Raw genomic sequence first — 19,817 nt, forward strand, 5'->3', positions numbered from 1 at the left:
GATTGTATTCAAAAACGTCACAGAGAAGCAATTTCCGGTTTTCCTCATCACTAAACAGTTAATAGACATGAAATCATAAAATTACACTAAAACTGTGTTGGACATCACAAAATGCTTCATAATAACCAACCAAATGTTAAAAGGGGCTGACTTGTCCTTTAAGTAGTTTTCTGACCAGATACTACTTTATGCTTACGAGTAGTTTCTTAAGAGGGCTACCTTTACTTGAGTAAATTACATCTAAATAACATATTTTCTGTACACTACTCACCTCTGATCTTTGGCTTGTCTGACTATCATTATTTACAGAGGACGAAGCCCCTACACACTGTTATAAGATCAGCTTTAAAATGTTTTCCATAACAGCAAAGGTTTAAATGTAGGAATGTAACGCTGATCCTAGGTCTGCATTGTCAGTGGCCTGCAGCTGCGCCTACTTTTTCTTAAAATTTTCTTTATTTATTATTATTATTTTTTGTTGTTGTATTTTTTGTATTAAAAATGAATAAATCATAATACAAAAATCAACTTACATTGCTACATCAAACATGTCTAGCAAACCAAACACAGGTATTAACAATACTCAAACATACAAAAAATAAAATTAAAATAATACAAAAAATAAACAATTTAAGTGCAATTATATTCACTCTGAAAATATCTTATTATAATGCTTCATGAAGATGTTATTCTTGTTGTTATTCACTAGGGTTAATGTTTCAATAAGATAATTAAATTCAATCAGAAAAATTGGTAATTTTGGTATAGAATTTTGGAATCTTTGTTTGTGTATAAAGTAGTTGGCAACAAGAATAAAAAAATTAACAATCATTTCAGTGGTTTTGTTATCATTGCAATAGTAACATATTATATATTTTATGTTAAAAATATAGGCAGTGTTCATAATGGTAAATAAGTACTTTGCAAGGTTTTCCCAAAATTCTGACACAAATTTACATTCAAAGAACAAGTGAGACAGATTCTCACCTTCTTTTTCACAGAAAACGCAGATATCATCAATAGCCACAAATTTGGAAATCATGCAGCGGATAATTTCGAATCTACGGAATGACGTTCACGAGTGACGTTTTTTGCTGCTGTTGCGGTTCACAAAATTGTTTTCGTTCCACGACGTCTTCAATGTCGCAAACCATTACATTTATCTATTTACCACTGAAATAAAGGCGTGGAAAATACAATTCAGGGTAAGTTACCATGTCGCTGGCACCCAAGACAAGGGTGTGTTTATAACTGGAGAATGATAGTGCTACGAGAGTCACAACTAACGTTACTGTAGCTAGCTAGCAAACAGCTTTCTAGTAACTCGAGCTAACTAGCTAATGTGATGCATTTGACGGCTTCTAGGCTATTATACAAAATATAAATATATAGCTAGCTAATATGTGTGCCATACGTGGTTTAATATAAGTATTGATAGCTTTTTCTTCTTAAATTTTGGCAGCTTTAGCTAGCAAACTAGGCAGCTAAGTTAGGTAGCTAACGTTAGCTAACAAACAAATATTCCAAACATTGTTTATGTAGGGCAAACTAGCTCGCAAGATGACATGTCCTCTGCCCCTCATTTTTTTGTGCATAGTAGCATTTAACTTGCTTACAGGCTTGCAACGAGCTAGACATGCAGTGGGCCTTTACGAGCTAACGTCAGCTAGCTTAACATGTAACGTTAGTGTGGGCTTTTACCTAACTTTAGCTATTCTATAGTTTGTGTTGCTTGTACAGCCTTGGAGCCCAACTGGGAGGAGCTGAAATCACTGCATGCCAAGCTTTGCTAGTAGTTAACGGGTTGCAATCATATTCATGCTACATTTTAGAAATCAGATGAGACTCAAATTAGATCTATTTAATGCAGACCATTTAAACACTGATACATGAACTCTGTCTCCACACAGTTGTGTATGCTGTCGTAGACAAACACCCTTGTTAGCCTTTAGGCCTGATTTTCTGTTTCCCCCACTTCCCAACAGTGGCGCTAAGCTCTCTGCCATGTCTTTGGAGAAGACCTCCGACCTGGCCAATGAGAACACATGCTTGCCATCCTCGCTGACCCTTGACCTCCGCTCCCCTCAGTTTGATTCTGACCTGAGCAAGAAGGCCAAAGGCACCACCACCTCCTCCACCAAGAAGCGCCACAACTATGCCACATCCACACCTTTGGACCTGCTGAATGGCACCATGGGTAGCAATTGCATCGATGAGGAAGAGTCCAGTCAACAGAGAGAGGAGGAGAGGGTCCGGAACCAGGAGAACGAGCAAGGACAGCACTGCACCGGGAACAATGCCAAGTGGCTCAAGGAGGGTCAGAATCAACTTCGCAAAGTGGCAGAGAGGCAGCAGGACCAGAATATAAATTCTGACCAGGATTTGAATCACAACGAGAGCCCAGATGGAAACCCCAACCATAACTCTTTAGTGATGGACCAGCAGGAGGAAGACAGTGAACAGAACCCTTCTTCTAAGACCCTGAGGTCCCTCTGCTCTGACCTGAATGAGCCTCTGCTGATCGACACCTCAGAGACCCCTCATGGGAAGGAGGAAGAAGAGAAAGAGGACGGGGATGAGGAAGAGTCTCTACTACTTCCAACAAGTGGAGAGAAGGACACGGACTCGTCTGAGGCGCAGAGTAGCAGTGAGTCTCAGACATATGACAGTGGAGAAGTGAAGAACACATGCCTGCTGTTTCAGGGCAGAAACGCAGCACCCAGTGATGAGGACTCCAGTTGCATGTCACTGTCTCAGGGCAGCACAGCCAACAGCACGCCAGACAGTGACCCAGGTAAGCGGGGCAACAAAATATCTTAACAATGGATGGGCTTTGAATGTAGGTTTTTGTGTAAGATTTGCACTTTGTTTTTGTCACAAACAGGAAGTGGGACACAATCCAATTGTGTTCTGGGTTATCTTATATTTATCTCACTGTTCCTCCTTGTTGTATAGAGTCTTACTGGGACCGCAGTGCATTTGAGACGGACACAGACCTGCCTGCAGGGTGGATGCGGGTCAGAGACGAGTCGGGTACCTACTACTGGCACATCCCCACAGGCACCACCCAGTGGGAGCCCCCCTCTCCCCTAGAGGAGGGAGAAGCCCCAGAAAGACCCTCCAGTACCTCCCCTGCCATCACTCCCAACGCGGAGCCAACGGTGAGAGCTAGAGGATAGAGCGATGGGGGCTGTGTGTATGTGTTGAGGACATTGTTCTTGCCATGTGATAGAAGACTACATTGTTCCACATACTGTATCAGGACTGTGAAGAAAAAATTGTCTGAGCAAGTGGATTGTACGTGCATTGACCCATCTGCCGGTACTCAATGCCTGCCCGTGCCGCACAGTCATTGTATTTCCATTAAGCACCCACTGCTAGTGCGAACTGATTTAGTTTTCTAATTGGGCCTTGTCTCTTTTTTGTATTTTCAGTTGATGTGGAATAGTCTCACCCAGTCCCGCCCCAACAGGTTTAATGACGAGGAGTTCTGGAAGGTAAGGGCCAACTACTTGAAACAAGCCCAAAATCAATGCAGTTTTAAAACCTTTACATAAACATTGAACATTGAGATGTTCAATGTTAAGGTATCAACTGCTTACGTAGACATTTGTAGAAATTGTAGACATTTGATTGGTGATTTTGACTTCTTACTGTTGTTTTAAATTCAGGAGGAAGATGCCATGGCTGATCAGACCCTGAAGGATTTTGAAGGAGCCACATTGCGTTATGCCTCTATCAACCTCAAGTGAGTCTCCCACCCCCACCATGTATGGTGTCTGTTATCATTAGATGCTCCTGACTTGTGTAGATGAAAACTAACTGATAGTCTGATTCCTTTCACCTCCTAGCTGCTCACAATCTGAAGAAAAGGAAAAGATGAACTCGCTCATCAATGACCCGGAGGCTAAGGTATGTACTCTCACTTGGACACATGGACATAACCATCATTCCACTCCAATCCCACACATATTTTTCTCTGTCAACATTCAACCTAAGGTCAATCGCTCTTTCTCTGTCCTCATGTCTTTGTGTGGCTTTATTAATAAGTGCATCGACAACATCGTCCCCAAAGTCACTGTACGAACATACAGTGCATTCAGAAAGTATTCAGACCCCTTGACTTTTTCCACATTTTGTTACGTTACAGCCTTATTCTAAAATGTATTAAATAAAATACAAATCCTAATCAATCTACACACTACCCCATAATAACAAAGAAAATACAGGTTTCTAGAAATGTTAGCAAATTTATAAAAATAAAAAAAATACCTTATTTACGAAAGTATTCAGACCCTTTGCTATGAAACTTGAAATTGAGCTCAGGTGCATCCTGTTTCCATTGATCATCCTTGAGATGTTTCTACAACTTTATTGGAGTCAACTGGCAAATTCCATTGATTGGACTTTATTTGGAAAGGCACACACCTGTCCATATAAGGTCCCACAGTTGACAGTGCATGTCAGAGCAAAAACTAAGCCATGAGGTTGAAGGACTTGTCCGTTGAGTGTCGAGACAGGATTGTGTCGAGGCACAGATCTGGGAAATGGTACCAAAACATTTTGTCAGCATTGAAGAACACAGTGGCCTCCATCATTCTTAAATGGAAGACATTTGGAACCACCAAGACTCTTCCTAGAGCTGTTAGCCCGGCCAAACGGAGCGATCGGGGGAGAAGGGCCTTGTTCAGGGAGGTGACCAAGAACCCGATGGTCAGAGCTCCAGAGTTCCTCTGTGGAGATGGGAGAACCTTCCAGAAGTACAACCATCTCTGCAGCACTCCACCAATCAGGCCTTTATGGTAGAGTGGCCAGACAGAAGCCACTCCTCAGTAAAAGGCACATGACATCCAGCTTGGAATTTGCCAAAAGGCACATAAAGAACTCTCAGACCATGAGAAACAAGATAATCTGGTCTGATGAAACTAAGATTGAACTCTTTGGCCTGAGTGTCAAGCGTCATGTCTGGAGAAAACCTGGCACCATCCCTACGATGATTCATGGTGGTAGCAATATCATGCTGTGGGAATGTTTTTTAGCAGCAGGGAATACAATCCTGACTAGTCTCCTAGGAAAGATGAACGGAGCAAAGTACAGAGAGATCCTTGATGAAAACCTGCTCCAGAGCACTCAGGACCTCCGACTGGGGCAAAGGTTCACCTTCCAACAGGACAACGACCCTAAGGACACAGCCAAGACCACGCAGGAGTGGCTTCGGGACAAGTCTCTGAATGTCCTTTAATCGCCCAGCCAGAGCCCGGACTTGAACCCGATCAAACATCTCTGGAGAGACCTGAAAATAGCTGTGCAGCGATGCTCCCCATCCAACCTGACAGAGCTTGAGAGGATCTGCAGAGAAGAATGGGATAAACTCCCCAAATACAAGTGTGCTAAGCTTGTAGCGTCATACCCAAGAAGACTTGAGGCTGTAATTGCTGCCAAAGGTGCTTCAACAAAGTACTGAGTAAAGGGTCTGAATACTTATGTAAATGTCATATTTCAGTTATTTTAATAAATGTGCAAACATTTCTTAAAAGTTTTTTTTTGTTGTCATTTTGGGGTATTGTGTGTAGATTTAGAATAAGGCTGTAACGTAACAAAATGTTGAAAAGTAAAGGGGTCTGAATTCTTTCCAAATTCACCTTATCCCAACCAGAAGCCATGGATTACAGGCAACATCCACACTGAGCTAAAGGCTAGAACTGCCGCTTTCAAGGAGCTGGACACTAATCGGGACACTTAAAAGAAATCCCACTACGCCCTCCGATGAGCCATCAAACAGGAAAAGCATCAATACAGGGCAAGGAATGAATCTTCCTATGTCGGCTTTGACGCTTGTCAGATGTGGCAGGGCTTGCAAACTAACACGAATTACAATGGGAAACCCAGCCATGAACTGACCAGTGACGTGACCCTACCAGGAGAGCTAAATGCCTTCTATTCTCGCTTCAAGGCAAGCCACACTGAACCATGCATGAGAGCACCAGCTGTTCCGGGCGACTGTGTGATCTCGTTCTCCAAAGCTGACATGAGTAAGACCTTTAAACAGGTCAACATTCACAAGGCCGCAGGGCCAGACGGATTACCAGGATGCGTACTCCGAGCATGCACTGACCAGCTGGCAAATGTCTTCACTGACATTTTCAACCTCTCCCTGAACCAGTCTGTAATATCTACATGTTTCATGCAGAACACCATAGTCCCTGTGCCTTAGAAAGCCAAGGTAACTTGTATCAATGACTATCGCCCCGTAGCACTCACATCTAGCCATGAAATGTTTTGAAAGGCTGGTCATGGCTCACATCAACAACTTCAACCCAGACATCCTGGACCCACTCCAATTCGCATACTGCCCCAACAGGGCCACAGATGACATAATCGCTATTGCACTCCACACTGCCCTCTCCCAGCTGGACAAGAACACTTATGTGAGAGTGCTGTTCATTGACTATTGCTCAGCGTTAAACACCATAGTGCCCTCCAAGGTCATCACTGAACACCTCCCTCTGCAACTGGATCCTGGACTTCCTTACAGGCCGCACCCCCGGTGGTGTAGATAGGTAACAACACATTAGCCACGCTGACCCACAACATGGTGTGGGCCCTCGGGTGTGTGCATTGTCCCCTCCTGTACTCCTTTTTCACCCACGACTCTGCCCGCGAACGACTCCAACACCATCATTAAGTTTGCTGACGACATGACTGTCAACGACGATGAGACGGCATATTAGGAGGTCAGTGACTTGGGAGTGTGGTGCCAGGATAACAACCTCTCCTTTTAACGTCAGCAAGGCACAGGAGCTGATCATGGACTACAGGAAACGGTGTGCCGGGCACGCCCCATCCACATCGATGGGGCTGTAGTGGAGCGCGTCAAGAGCTTCAAGTTCCTTGGTGTCCACGTCATTAAGGAATTCATATGGTCCACACACCAACACAGTTGTGAAGAATGCACGACAATGCCTCTTTTCCTTCAGGAGACTGAAAGATTTGGCTTGGGTCCTCAGATCCTCAAAGTTCTACAGCTGCACCATTTTTAGAGTATCTTCACTGGCTATATCACAGCTTGAATGGCAACTGCTTGCCATCCGACCGCAAGGCGCTACAGAAGGTAGTACGTACGGCCCAGTACATATGGGCCAAGCTCCCTGCCATCCAGGACATCTATACCAGGCGGTGTCAGAGGAAGGCCTTAAAAATGCTCAGACTCCAGCCACCCAAGTCATAGACTGTTCTCTCAGCTACCGCACGGCAAGCGGTACCAATGCACCAAGTCTGGAATCAACAGGACCCTGAACAGCTTCTACATCCAAGCCATAAGACTGCTACATAGTTAGTGCAGGAAGCGATTTGACTATCTGCATTGACCCTTTTTGCACTAACTCTTTTGACTCATGCACACACACTGGACTCTACCCACACACTCACACATACCTACACTGACACTCCTACATACTCTCACACACAACACGTACACACAGGCATACTGTCGCGAAACACACACAATCCTCACAGAAGCTGCTACTACTGTTAATTATCTGTCATGTTGCCTAGTCACTTTACCCCTACCTATATGTACATATCTACCTCAATTACCTCGTAGCCCTGCACATCGATTCTGTACTGGTACCCCGTGTATGTAGCCAAGTTATTGTTACACATTATGTATTTATTCCACGTGTTTTTATTTTTGCATTGTTCGTAAGCATTTCACTGTTAGTCTTCACCTGTTTGCGAAGCATGTGACAAATAAAAATTGATTTGAATAGGTTTTTGCAGTCCGGTCTCTGGGCTGGGTGGAGATATCAGAGGAGGAGATGGCTCCAGGGAAGAGCAGTGTGGCTGTCAACAACTGCATCAGACAGCTCTCCTACCACAAACACAACCTGCACGACACGGCTGGGATCTGGGGAGAGGTTAGAGAATGGCTTGTGTGTGGGAATATAACCTCGTAATGGTAGAACAATGTTTAGAGAAATGTTGTGTAATGTTTCCACACAGGGAAAAGACATGCTCCTTGTTCTGGAGAATGAGATCTTGAACCTGATAGATCCGTTGGGCCAGACTCTGCTGCACACCCAGCCTATCGTCAGCATCCGAGTGTGGGGAGTGGGCCGGGACAACGGCAGGCCAGTCCCCTGCTACTCTTAACTCTTCTTTCTTATTTTATTAATATAATCTACAAATATCAGTTTTTGCCAGTTTGCTATAGGAAACTTTTCTTATTTTAGTTTTATTTGCCTGGCTTTTAAGTGAATCTCGAGTTGCCTTTTGTGAATCCTGCTTTGTTTTCTGTTGAATTGATTTGGTGTTTTCTGTTGAATTGATTTGGTGTTTTCTCTCTAACCTGCTGCACTTGGGCACACAGGGAGAGGTAGTGTATTGTTGTAACCACCATCTTCTGTCACATAGGTTGTGGTTGTCATAGTTACAACATTGGCTTGTCAGTTGTTGATTCCACACCCCCATCCCATAATGCTTGATGTTTCTCACTCACACCCATGACTTTCGATCAGTTTCTCTGTGAAAGTAACACCTATACACTGTACAAAACATTAAGAACGCCTTCCTAATATTGCCCCCCCCCCCCCCCCTTTTGCCCTCAGAACAGCCTCAATTCGTCAGGGCATGGACTCTACAAGGTGTTGAGAGCGTTCCACAGGGATGCTGGCCCATGTTGACTCCAATGCTTCCCACAGTTGTTTCAAGTTGGCTGGATGTCCTTTGAGTGGTGGACCATTCCTGATAAACACAGGAAACTGTTGCGCGTGAAAAACCCAGCAGCATTGCAGTTCTTGACACATCGGTGCGTCTGGCACATACTAACATATCGCGTTCAAAGGCACTTTAAAACTTTGGTCTTGCCCATTCACTCTCTGAATGGCACATACACAATCCATATCTCTAGGCTTTAAAAACCCTTCTTTAACCTGTCTCCTCCCCTTCATCTACACTGACTGAAGTGGATTGAACAAGTGAAATCAGTAAGCGATCATAGCATTCACCTGGTCAGTCTGTCATGGAAAGAGCAGGTGTTCTTAATGTTTGTACACTCAATGTAGACTAGCCATCAGTAATAGTCAGACTACGTTAAGTGTTCTCTGTCATAATTGTGGTTACGTTTGTTCATTGTATTTTTGAAAACTTACACTATTAGGTTGATAGTTCTCTTGAGTAGAGACTGAACAATATTGGTCAAAGATCCTGATCAGTATTGACTGATTTCAGCATTGTCTGTTTCATCAGCCTCATTTGTCATGATCAGCCTTTATAACAGCCTCTTTCTCTGGTGATGCCTCTTTTCGTTTGTGCTAACTTTAGGGACTTTGCCTACGTGGCGAGAGACAAACTGACTCATGTTCTGAAGTGCCATGTGTTCAGGTGTGACACACCTGCTAAGAACATTGCCACGAGCATGCATGACATCTGCTCTAAGGTAAGCCCATCTGCTATGGTGCACTGCAGCATACTCTGGACTCCACATTTAACTTTTTTCACATGACTTTGAAACTGTGGTTCAGGGGTGGATGTTTGTCCTCATTTTTTCAAATGTGGAATTTAAGGCTAAACTGTGTCTTTCCTGTCTTTCCTTATCTGTAGATAATGGCCCAAAGGAAGTCATCCAAATCCTCTCTGAACAGACTCAACACAGACCCCTCTAAACTGGCAGACATTCCTTTCCAGGGTAAAACACTGTACCATTACATCCCTAATAGTCATACAGTAAAAGTGCCAGTGTGCCCACGGTTCGGTATGTATCACGGTTTGTGGACCACGGTACGGTTTCAGTGTCTTTATATTTAAGAAAAGTGTGTGCTTGTATGACACTCATACAGAGGATGAGTTTGCAACACGTAGCTCTTCATCTTCCAATCCAGTACATAGTGAACCATCACAGTGAGGTAGCTTCCAGTACATAGTCAACCGTCACAGTGAGGTAGCTTCCAGTACATAGTCAACCGTCACAGTGAGGTAGCTTCCAGTACATAGTGTACCGTCACAGTGAGGTAGCTTCCAGTACATAGTGGAGGTAGCTTTGAGTTGCTCTGGAGGTCCAATTATCAGTGGAGAGAGCTAGATGGGTTATCTGTGTCAATTTGTTTTCTATTTCTCTCCGTGATGTTTCATCGAGTTTGGGAATTACTTTGCTGCTGAAATGTGTGCAGGAGGAAACATTGCAACGCAGTTAAATTTTTTCCATCAGGTGACAAAGTACTGAGTTAGTAACCACTGAATAGGGCTGCAAATCTTTGGCTATGAATACTTCCACTGCTTTCGTTATTTATTTTTTTTCTGAATTTGTCGCAAATTGTTGTTAGAAGGCAGCATCGAGAGAATGTGGTGTTTTCGCTAACGGGTGGACTCTCCTTGCTCCACCTGCAAGGGATACGGCTGGGTGATGGCCACGTAAATTACATATCATGTTAGACGTGTTTCCACTCGAGTGGCAAAGCAATGCTTGCAGACTGTACTTTGTTTACGGTCTTCTTACACTCGTCATTGTATTGAACGCTGAATGCTTCTTCAAATTTGCTTCTCTCTGTCTCGCTGGCGCACGCCATTGTCACGTTGGAGCTGAGAGAATATTTATTTTTAGTTTCCCCTCTCTTCATGGGGCCCCGTTAGGGAAGTTTCCTACTGAGATGTCATTGCAAATCGTCCATTGGTTGTTTAAGGGGGGGGGGGGGGTCACTGCGGTTGCCACATTTTGAGACATTGCTGTGGAGTAAAGTTTGTCAGCCCCCAGGAGCCCCCTACCAGCCACAAGCTGCACGTTTGCTTCTGTGGATTTGAATGTACAATGTGCGTGTAGTCTGCAGCGCAATAAGCACGTTTTGGAAATTATAGGAAAATGACAGGCATACCATAATTCCGCGGTTCACGTGTGCGTATTGAACCGTAGGGGGCATACCGAACGGTTCGATAACATACTGTTCCATCCCTAATGACTATATACTTCATGTATAATCTGAAACCAAATGCATCTATGGGCTCCTTCAGGTCCTTTGTATGGTTTTAGCATGAGGTTTTCTGTCTCTCTCACTCTGCTCTATTCTCCCTGCAGAATTCCCTGCACCAAAGAATGAGCTAGTCCAGCGCTTCCAGGTATGTTACCTGGGGAACGTGCCTGTGGCCAAACCCGTAGGTAAGGAACGCTTTGGTAAGGAATGCTTATTCTTCTCTTTCCTAGTTGTTGTGTTGGTGTATCTTGTGGTGTTTTGAACAATGTTTCAGGGAAACTTCTCAGTCACTGCCTGTATTTAACATTCCACTTGTCCTCCTGTATTTTGCTACTGTGTTTAAATGAATGCTAACTTTCTACTAAGTTCGGTTTCACTCAATGAAATGCATTCAATACACATTTACTTAATTGAATGTTTCAAATTATTGCACGTATTCTACTAATTTCTCCGACAGATTGTGATACTGATTTCTTACTGTGTGAAGTCTCAACTTCAATGAGCTATCCTCTTGTTATGGATATTGAGCTTTTAACTCCCTTGGTTTTAAGTGAATTATGAACGAACACATTTCTTGTAATTTCTTCCTTCCATTTTCCTAATATTCTCAGGTATTGAGTGTACTCAGACAGATGTACAGTGCATTTGGAAAGTATTTAGACCCCTTGACTTTTTCCATGTTTTGTTACGTTACAGCCTTATTCAAAAATGTATTATGTTTTTTCCCCCTCAATAATCTACACACAGTACCCCATAATGAGAAGGCAAACACAGGTTTTTAGAAATGTTAGCAAATGTATATTTTTTTTAAAGTATTACATTTACATAAGTATTCAGACCCTTTACTCAGTACTTTGTTGAAGCACCTTTGGCAGTGATTACAGCCTCAAGTCTTCTTGGGTATGATGCTACAAGCTTGGCACACCTGTATTTGGGGAGTTTCTTCCATTCTTCTCAGCAGATCCTCTCAAGCTCTGTCAGGCTCCCAAGTCACTGACCTCCTAATATGCCGTCTCATCGTCGTTGACAGTCATGTCGTCAGCAAACTTAATGATGGTGTTGGAGTCGTTCGCGGGCAGAGTCGTGGGTGAAAAAGGAGTACAGGAGGGGACAATGCACACACCCGAGGGCCCACACCATGTTGTGGGTCAGCGTGGCTAATGTGTTGTTACCTATCTACACCACCGGGGGTGCGGCCTGTAAGGAAGTCCAGGATCCAGTTGCAGAGGGAGGTGTTCAGTGATGACCTTGGAGGGCACTATGGTGTTTAACGCTGAGCAATAGTCAATGAACAGCATTCTCACATAAGTGTTCTTGTCCAGCTGGGAGAGGGCAGTGTGGAGTGCAATAGCGATTATGTCATCTGTGGCCCTGTTGGGGCAGTATGCGAATTGGAGTGGGTCCAGGATGTCTGGGTTGAAGTTGTTGATGTGAGCCATGACCAGCCTTTCAAAACATTTCATGGCTAGATGTGAGTGCTACGGGGCGATAGTCATTGATACAAGTTACCTTGGCTTTCTAAGGCACAGGGACTATGGTGTTCTGCATGAAACATGTAGATATTACAGACTGGTTCAGGGAGAGGTTGAAAATGTCAGTGAAGACATTTGCCAGCTGGTCAGTGCATGCTCGGAGTACGCATCCTGGTAATCCGTCTGGCCCTGCGGCCTTGTGAATGTTGACCTGTTTAAAGGTCTTACTCATGTCAGCTTTGGAGAACGAGATCACACAGTCGCCCGGAACAGCTGGTGCTCTCATGCATGGTTCAGTGTGGCTTGCCTTGAAGCGAGAATAGAAGGCATTTAGCTCTCCTGGTAGGGTCACGTCACTGGTCAGTTCATGGCTGGGTTTCCCATTGTAATTCGTGTTAGTTTGCAAGCCCTGCCACATCTGACAAGCGTCAAAGCCGACATAGGAAGATTCATTCCTTGCCCTGTATTGATGCTTTTCCTGTTTGATGGCTCATCGGAGGGCGTAGTGGGATTTCTTTTAAGTGTCCCGATTAGTGTCCAGCTCCTTGAAAGCGGCAGTTCTAGCCTTTAGCTCAGTGTGGATGTTGCCTGTAATCCATGGCTTCTGGTTGGGATAAGGTGAATTTGGAAAGAATTCAGACCCCTTTACTTTTCAACATTTTGTTACGTTACAGCCTTATTCTAAATCTACACACAATACCCCAAAATGACAACAAAAAAAAACTTTTAAGAAATGTTTGCACATTTATTAAAATAACTGAAATATGACATTTACATAAGTATTCAGACCCTTTACTCAGTACTTTGTTGAAGCACCTTTGGCAGTGATTACAGCCTCAAGTCTTCTTGGGTATGATGCTACAAGCTTGGCACACCTGTATTTGGGGAGTTTCTTCCATTCTTCTCAGCAGATCCTCTCAAGCTCTGTCAGGCTGGATGGGGAGCGTCGCTGCACAGCTATCACTTCAAGTACGGTCTCTGGTTGGGACACTCAAGGACTTTCAGATACTTGTCCCGAAGCCACTCCTGTGTTGTCTTGGCTGTGTTCTTTGGGTCGTTGTCCTGTTGGAAGGTGAACCTTCGTCCCAGTCTGAGGTTCTGATTGCTTTGGAGCAGGTTTATATCAAGGATCTCTCTGTACTTTGCTCCGTTCATCTTTCCCTCGTTCCTGACGTGTCTCCCAGTCCCTGCCTCTGAAAAACATCCCCACAGCATGATGCTGCCTCAGCCATGCTTCATCATAAGGATGGTGCCAGGTTTCCTCCAGACTTGACGCTTGGCATTCAGGCCAAAGAGTTCAATCTTGGTTTCATCAGACCAGAGAATCTTGTTTCTCCTGGTCTGATAGTCCTTTAGGTGTCTTTTGGCAAAATCTAAGCTGGCAGTCATGTGCCTTTTACTGAGGAGTGGCTTCCTGGGGCGGCAATGGTTAGCTTTGGGCCAGTAACCGAAAGGATGCTAGATCGAATCACCGACCTGACAAGGTAAAAATCTGTCATTCTGCCTCTGAGCAAGGCATTTAACCCAATGTTCCCCGGGCGCCAAAGACGTGGATTCCAATTAAGGCAGCCCCCCACACCTCTCTGCTTGAGGGGTTGGGTTAAATGCGGAATACACATTTCAGTTGAAGGCATTCAGTTGTGCAACGGACTAGGTATCCCCTTTCCCCGTGTGGACACTCTACCATAAAGGCCTGATTGGTGGAATGCAGCAGAGATGGTTGTCCTTCTGGAAGGTTCACCCATCTCCACAGAGGAACTCTGGAGCTTTGACCATCGGGTTCTTGGTCATCTCCCTGAACAAGGCCGCCCTCCCCCGATTGCTCAGTTTGGCCGTGTGGCCAGCTCTAGGAAGATTCTTGGTGGTTCCAAACTTCTTCCATTTAAGAATGTTGGAGGCCACTGTGTTCTTGGGGACCTTCAATGCTGCAGAAATGTTTTGGTACCCTTCCTAATATCTGTGCCTTGACACAATCCTGTCTCGGAGCTTTACAGACAATTCCTTCGACCTCATGGCTTGGTTTTTGCTCTGACATGCACTGCCAACTGTGGGACTTTATAGAGACAGATGTGTGCCTTTCAAAACCATGTTCAATCAATGAATTTACCGCAGGTGGACTCCCAAGTTGTAGAAACATCTCAAGGATGATCAATGAAAACAGGATGCACCTGAAATTAATTTTGAGTCTCATATCGAAAGGTCTGAATACTTATGTAAATAAGGTATTTCTGTTTTATTTATTTTTATATATTTGCACAAAAATCTAAACATGTTTTTGCTTTGTCATTATTGGGTATTGTGTGTAGATTGATGAGGATTCAATCCATTTTAGAAAAAGGCTCTAATGTAACAAAATGTTGAAAAAGGGAATGGGTCTGGATACTTTCCGAATGCACTGTAGTTGTAGCTGCTAGCTAACCTAGGTGGTTGTTATTCCTATCCAGGTATGGACCTAGTTAACGTTGCCCTCGACACAGCAATGAATTCCAAAGACAAGGAAGAGTGGACGTCAGTTACTGTGAACGTGGCCTCAGCCACACTTACCATAATCGCTGCTGAGGTGAGTACACATATAGGTGGTCGCACTCAAATGTACACACACAATCTCAATTATTATATATTTTTTTATGTCTTTCCAATTTGAAGGTCTGAGGTTGTTTAAGTTTCTGTGGGAATAGAACCCAAGGTGTTCTGTTGTGTTTCTTGCAGACAGAGGAGGTTCTGTCAGAGTGCCGGGTGCGGTTCCTGTCCTTCATGGGCGTGGGGAAGGACGTCCACACCTTTGCCTTCATCATGGCCGAGGGCCCCGGGGACTTCATCTGCCACATGTTCTGGTGTGAGCCCAACGCAGCCAGCCTCAGTGAGGCCGTGCAGGCCGCCTGCATGGTGAGTGCAACGTTTCCATCAGCCAGGAATTGCTGGCTTTTGTCCGATACAAATTAATTGTCCGGCAGAAAATATCCTATTGAAAATCAATATCCTCTATAAATCTCACAGGCTGTTCATGTAGCTTGGTTCAGGTTGTCTTTCGATCACATAATATCTTTACTCTGCCTGTCTGTTTTGAGCTCACACTCTCGCTAGCAAACGTTCAACATTGTATCAACTGAGCTCTGCCCGCAAAGATTCAAGCGCCATTGAGTTTGTGACAGCTGTGTGCAGACAGGAGAGAAGTGTTCCGCTATTTTATGTTTTGCCCCTGTAAGAAAATGTACGGAAATGTCATAGAAGTCCAGCATGGAGGACTATTTAGATGAAGTCATTTTGCTTCCCTCCTCTACCTCTAATCTAATGCCTGGTTGTGTAGTTAGATTAAAAATGCCCAAAACAATGCAAATCAAGCTAGCTAGTTGGCTAACTAGCTACTGTACCAAGGATGGAGGCACAGACAAGTGGAAAAATAGATTGACACTGAAACAGAGAATATTTACAAGCCAGGTGGACAGAGACGTGCATTGTTCAAGTAGCCAACGTTGACTTGGTAGGCTATCATTCCTCCTTGCATGATTGTTGTAGTCACTTCCATGTGATGTCAGTGCGTAGTCCTGAAAAAGCAATACCCTACAAATGACTGCATTCAGATGGGTTCTTATTTGATATGGCAACTTTTTCAGAAACACTGGGTGAGTGGTTCTTCTCGATATGAGGAGCTTGCAGGGATTGGACTGTTTTACGAAGAGACAATAGTAAACATACACAGCCTTGTTGCACCATATATTTTGAATCCCAAGTTTATATTTCGAATGAGATTTGGTGCTAATGTTGTGTGCCTGTTGACAGCTGCGCTACCAGAAGTGTCTGGACGCCAGGCCGCCCAGTACCAGCGCCTGCCTGCCAGGCCCGCCGGCTGACTCCGTGGCACGCCGTGTGGGCTCAAGTGTCAAGAAGGGAGTTCAGAGCCTGCTGGGCAGCTTCAAGAGGTCTGGCTCCCAGACGCCCTGAGAGGTGCCAACTAACCCACTACACACCACTCTACCCCCAGGCCAAGCCCACCATGATAGCCATGGCTCTCCTCACTCCTCCACTGCCTCTCTATCGCCCCCATTCTGAGGTGTTATGGTAGAACCTGCTTCCCTTCTCATGGGCACTGTGGGTTGGGGTACCAGTAAACCTAGCGCTGCCCACAGCTCCTCCATGTGTTACACTTCCTTCACTTCACCTTTGGTTGGACAAGTAGGCCATCTTTTTCTTCAGTTTGTTTAATCTGTGAATTATTAAAGGTCCAATGCAGAAGTTATCTCTATCAAATAATTTCCGGGTAAGAAGTACCTTACTGTGATATGTTTTCAGGTAAAATGGTCAAAAATAAACAAAAATAGCTTCTTAGCAAAGAGCAGTTTCTCAAGAATTTAGCTAGGACTGTCAGGGAGTGGTCTGAGGGTGGGAACCGAAAATTATATTTTATTGGAAGAGATGTTTGGAACTCTTTCTAATTGGTCTGTTAAGAGGAAACTGCTGGACTCTTGGACAGTGGTTTGAATGACAGCAAGAGTTGATTAAACTTGGTCTAGTTTACAAAGTACCAACACTAATTATGCTTAGGAAAACAGTTCCGTTCTGTAACATTGTCTCTGCTATTTGTTTTGCAGAACAAATATAGTATATTATTTGTGAAAATAGAAATGGAAGATGTGCAATTGAGTTGTGAATGTGGTTGAGCTCATGCCATGTGCTTGTGGAACTATCATGTTGGTTTTCATTTCAAAATGGATATAGACTAGAAACAGTGGCATGAGAAGTCAACATAAAATGCAGCATGGTGAATGAGTGTTGAGCTGGAAGCACTAAAACATGCTAGCTAGCTAATATAATATTTGGCAAATAAATATTTTGGATATATATAGTTTGTATAGTACATTTGTTGTAATGCCGTTTTGTTTTAAGTTCCCTCTTCCTTCTGGCGGAGCTGGAAAACCAGCAACATTTTTATTTGTATGTGTATTGCAAATTGCAGTAAAATGTGTATAGTTCAACTCCTCATCTAAAATGGAGATGGCATACTTTTAGAGCATGACTCAAGTTTTAGTGAAACCTCTCATGTCTCAAAGAAAGCTTAGGCTATCTGTTACTGCACTCCAAGTGGACAGTATGTTGGAGGAAGATGGAAGCTTTCTATTGTGTGGAAATGGACCTGAAGTTGATTTTGTCATCCTTTTTTTATGACCAGATGTTGTATGTTAGTCTGTTTAACCACATTCTTTTTTATCTGTTTAACAATTATGTTTTTTACACGTGTCAAGTGTTATAATTGTTTTCCTTTACTCCATTCTGTATGTCTAAACATGTTTTGTGTGTTTAATTTAGTTACATCTGAGCAGTGACAGAGCTATTTATAGCTACCCCCTTGTCCTTTCAAACTGTTTATAAGATCTGACAACTTTTATGCCTCCTAATTAATTGGGTCTAAGGGATGAAACACTACTATCATTGTGATAGACATGTCACTGAACTTGACAGCGTCTGTCAGTAACTCACAAGTCATTTAACTCCCACTTCCTTTCTTCTTTTCTATTTATAAACTCCTGACTGCCCTCTGCTGGGCTTTAGAATAGTAATTTTTCATTAGCAGTGTGTCTGACAACACAACAGGAGAGCTAACAAGCCTGATGCATTTTGTTGTGCAACGGAAAGTGTTTTTTACCCACAAACATTGTTTGTCTATGAAAGAGTCAGACTGAAGTATGTGTGGAAGTTTCCTCCTTAGCGTGCAGTATGTGTAAATCATATGAACACTTCGCTGCATATAAACACATCTTTAAAATACACTAACCCATAGTTGACTGACGAGAGCATAGTCTTCCCTTTTTGTTTTTGAATGCAGTTGGTTAAAAATACTTTAATGAAATTATATTTTTCTAAGTGTGTGTGTGTAACATATCTGTGAGATGGAGATGCCTTTTTAGCCTCAGTTCCTACCACTATGTGGTCACTGGTGCAGCAGTGTTTCCAAATCTGTATCGCCATACTAGTTATCCCCCGCCACTTTATTGCGCCACAGTTTTCCAGCTCTCATCTGTTTTGGACAGCAATTTGACCAGACAGGAAGCCATAGGTTAGGCTTTGGCCTGGCTTTAGTTGCTCGCTCACTCTTAAGTACTGACTAATAAAAACATAGATACGTGTATGTACAATGTAGTTTTTTTTAGTATGACATTGTTTTTTTTGTAACTGAATTTGTGATTTTCATCACGCCTATAATTTTTACTCCTTACTCTACACACTAAGTACTCTACACTACTTACTGTAAATGTCAGACATTGGTTGCCTTGTAAAAACAGAGCTTCCTGGTGTTAGTATATCATTTATTTTTAATTCACACTGTAATATTGCACCATGCTTTGAGCCCTCAAAAATACTTTCAAGAATTTGTGCATGTTGTGGCTATAGATGTGACTGTACATTTCACGTGTCAAATGTTTTCCCTTCCATTTCAATAGTGACTTAATACACATGTCCCTAATCCACTTATTGCTCACCCGTTTCTTTTGTTTAGCTGAGAAAGAGGTTATAACCCATTTATATATTCACTCAGTGTAGATGTCAACCAGTGGGCGCACTTTGCATGGCTGTTATATAAGGACTGACCCTAGCTTTTCAGAACAGGGGCGCACAGAGGGTCCTCAGTGTGTTTTCAGCTCTAAGGACAAGTATAGGCCACGATGGGAAGTCTGAGTACTGGTATACGTTAGCCCTACTAACAAAAACCCCATCGGATTGTCAATGTAGATTCCTTGTTGTAATGCTCAAGATATTTAGGTTGCTTTGGTGATGTTCAAGGTTAAATATTTGTCTTAAGGATTAATCATTTCAATAACAATTAGTAATACAGGCTTTTCTTTTAACTTAAGATAAATTATTGAATGATTTACATGTGTTGAAGATAAGAAAGACTTTGATCCAAATGTACCGCAACACTAATATGATAGGGCTGTGATCATGTCCTCTGTCATAGGCCATGGAAAATATCTATGTTCAGTTTTTAACAAACGTCAACTTTTGTCTGCCTTTTTGTTTTTCAGGTGTGTTCAGTGTGTTGTTAACCTTTCGATGTGAGGTATTTATTAAGCCTTAAGAAAACCTTACAATGAAGTGATACCTTTTGTTCACACTCCTGTATGTCAGCCATGTGTATTTTTTAGCTTCTGTTTTCTTTAATATCCACTGGTGACTGTAATGCAAAAAAAGTGGTCATTTACATATCTGAAGAATGTAAGTGATGTGTGTGTGTGTGTATGTATATACAGTACCAATTAAAAGTTTGTACACCTACTCAGTCAAGCATTCTTTATTTTTACTATTTTCTACATTGTAGAATAATAGTGAAGACAAACTATGAAATAACACATGGAATCATGTAGTAACCAGGAGAGTCTTAAATTAATCA

General features: G+C 43.1%; 1 protein-coding gene across 2 annotated transcripts; it reads left to right on the forward strand.

Moving 5' to 3' along the window:
- Positions 1-1,080: 1,080 nt before the first annotated feature.
- Positions 1,081-18,897, forward strand: LOC120057207 (amyloid-beta A4 precursor protein-binding family B member 1-like). Of its 2 annotated transcripts, none has more exons than XM_039005713.1 (14): positions 1,081-1,205; positions 1,986-2,794; positions 2,956-3,161; positions 3,435-3,497; positions 3,672-3,748; positions 3,852-3,912; positions 7,770-7,916; positions 8,002-8,129; positions 9,322-9,436; positions 9,601-9,685; positions 11,066-11,161; positions 14,878-14,993; positions 15,143-15,319; positions 16,214-18,897. In XM_039005713.1, exons 2-14 carry the CDS (start codon positions 2,005-2,007, stop codon positions 16,373-16,375), a joined length of 2,223 nt encoding a protein of 740 aa, XP_038861641.1. In that variant the 5' UTR covers positions 1,081-1,205; positions 1,986-2,004; the 3' UTR covers positions 16,376-18,897. The 2 variants fall into 2 exon arrangements, with proteins under 2 accessions (XP_038861641.1, XP_038861642.1); XM_039005714.1 differs by having other exon boundaries at positions 11,066-11,146.
- The last annotated feature ends 920 nt before the right edge of the window (positions 18,898-19,817 follow it).

This window comes from Salvelinus namaycush, chromosome 12 (genome assembly GCF_016432855.1).
Source record: "Salvelinus namaycush isolate Seneca chromosome 12, SaNama_1.0, whole genome shotgun sequence".
Classification (NCBI taxonomy): domain Eukaryota; kingdom Metazoa; phylum Chordata; class Actinopteri; order Salmoniformes; family Salmonidae; genus Salvelinus; species Salvelinus namaycush.